The 1,284-nt window shown below is 34.6% G+C and overlaps 1 protein-coding gene across 1 annotated transcript in view; it reads left to right on the top strand.

Moving 5' to 3' along the window:
- Positions 1-1,284, top strand: part of LOC106871273 (gelsolin-like protein 2) — a 78,702-nt gene that overhangs the window by 58,419 nt on the left and 18,999 nt on the right. Inside the window, exon 5 of the mRNA XM_014917636.2 lies at positions 525-599. Coding sequence (XP_014773122.1) covers positions 525-599 — 75 coding nt within the window. The remainder of the gene's footprint in view (positions 1-524; positions 600-1,284) is intronic.

The raw sequence follows: 1,284 nt of genomic DNA, 5'->3' as shown, positions 1-1,284 counted from the left end.
TGTGTGTGTGTGTGTATATGTTTGTGTGTCTGTGTTTGTCCCCCCAACATCGCTTGACAACCGATGCTGGTGTGTTTACGTCCCCGTAACTTAGCGGTTCAGCAAAAGAAACCGATAGAATAAGTACTAGGCTTTCAAAGAATAAGTCCTGGGGTCGATTTGCTTGACTAAAGGCGGTGCTCCAGCATGGCTGCAGTCAAATGACTGAAACAAGTAAAAGAGTATATATGACAGACTTCTTTTAATTTCCATTTACCATATCCACTGACAAGGCTTTAATTGGCTTGGGGCTTAAGTAGAAGACACTTGTTTGAGGTGCCATACAGTGGGACTGAACCCGGAACCATGTGGTTAGAAAGCATACTTCTTAGAACAGCCACATCTGCTTAAATACTTTACAAACTGACACAGAGAGTCACAAAAATTAGCTGGAGGTTTGAAATTAAAATGTTTAATTGAACAGCTCTCTTTCAAATATTTATTTTGTTAATGGCTACATTATACATATTTTGTTCTTATTTCAGAAATTTGAAGTCACTCATTGGCCAAAAGAGGATTATGGCTCATTCTACAACGGTGATTCCTACATTATCCTCAATGTATGTAAATATAAAGCTCTTTGTTTTATTGCATTTGGTTTAACATTAGATTTTTCTATGCTAGCATGAGTAAAAGTATATTATTGAGGTATTGATTTTACAGCTGAACAGCCTCCCTGTTGCTACATCTTATCTGTTTTACAAGCAAGGGGATGCCTTTCACCCACACCCACCACTACCATAACCTCCATGGCTTCAAAGGTGCAAAGCAAGAGGTTATTCGTTAGCAGGAAAAGTGACAATAGCACTCAGCATTTCCTGTGGACTGAAACTTTCAAAGAACACAAATGTAAACAAACACACATACACACACCCTTCCCCGATATATATATATATATATATATATAGACAGTCTGTTAAAGTGTGTCATACCGGCCATGATGAAATACCACAAGGTATAGAAAATACGTATTCGCCTTTATATATTTAATCCTTTATATTGAACACTCAATATTTCATCTATTCAATAAGACATATTCCATATATTCAATAAGACATTCAATACTTTATTTCATTGTACCATCCATTTTTATTTTATATTATATATTGTATATTATATCATATATTGTATATTCCATATTCTATATCCCACATTGGTTTTGCAGGAATATAAATAAAACATAAAAAACAGACAGTGTTGGAACTCTTTTAAACAAAATAATATATTCCTCTATACACAATCATA

This window comes from Octopus bimaculoides, chromosome 5 (assembly GCF_001194135.2).
Source record: "Octopus bimaculoides isolate UCB-OBI-ISO-001 chromosome 5, ASM119413v2, whole genome shotgun sequence".
In the NCBI taxonomy this organism is placed as follows: domain Eukaryota; kingdom Metazoa; phylum Mollusca; class Cephalopoda; order Octopoda; family Octopodidae; genus Octopus; species Octopus bimaculoides.
The sequence above is the reverse complement of the archived record's forward strand: the minus strand, read 5'-3'. Positions and strand labels throughout refer to the sequence as shown.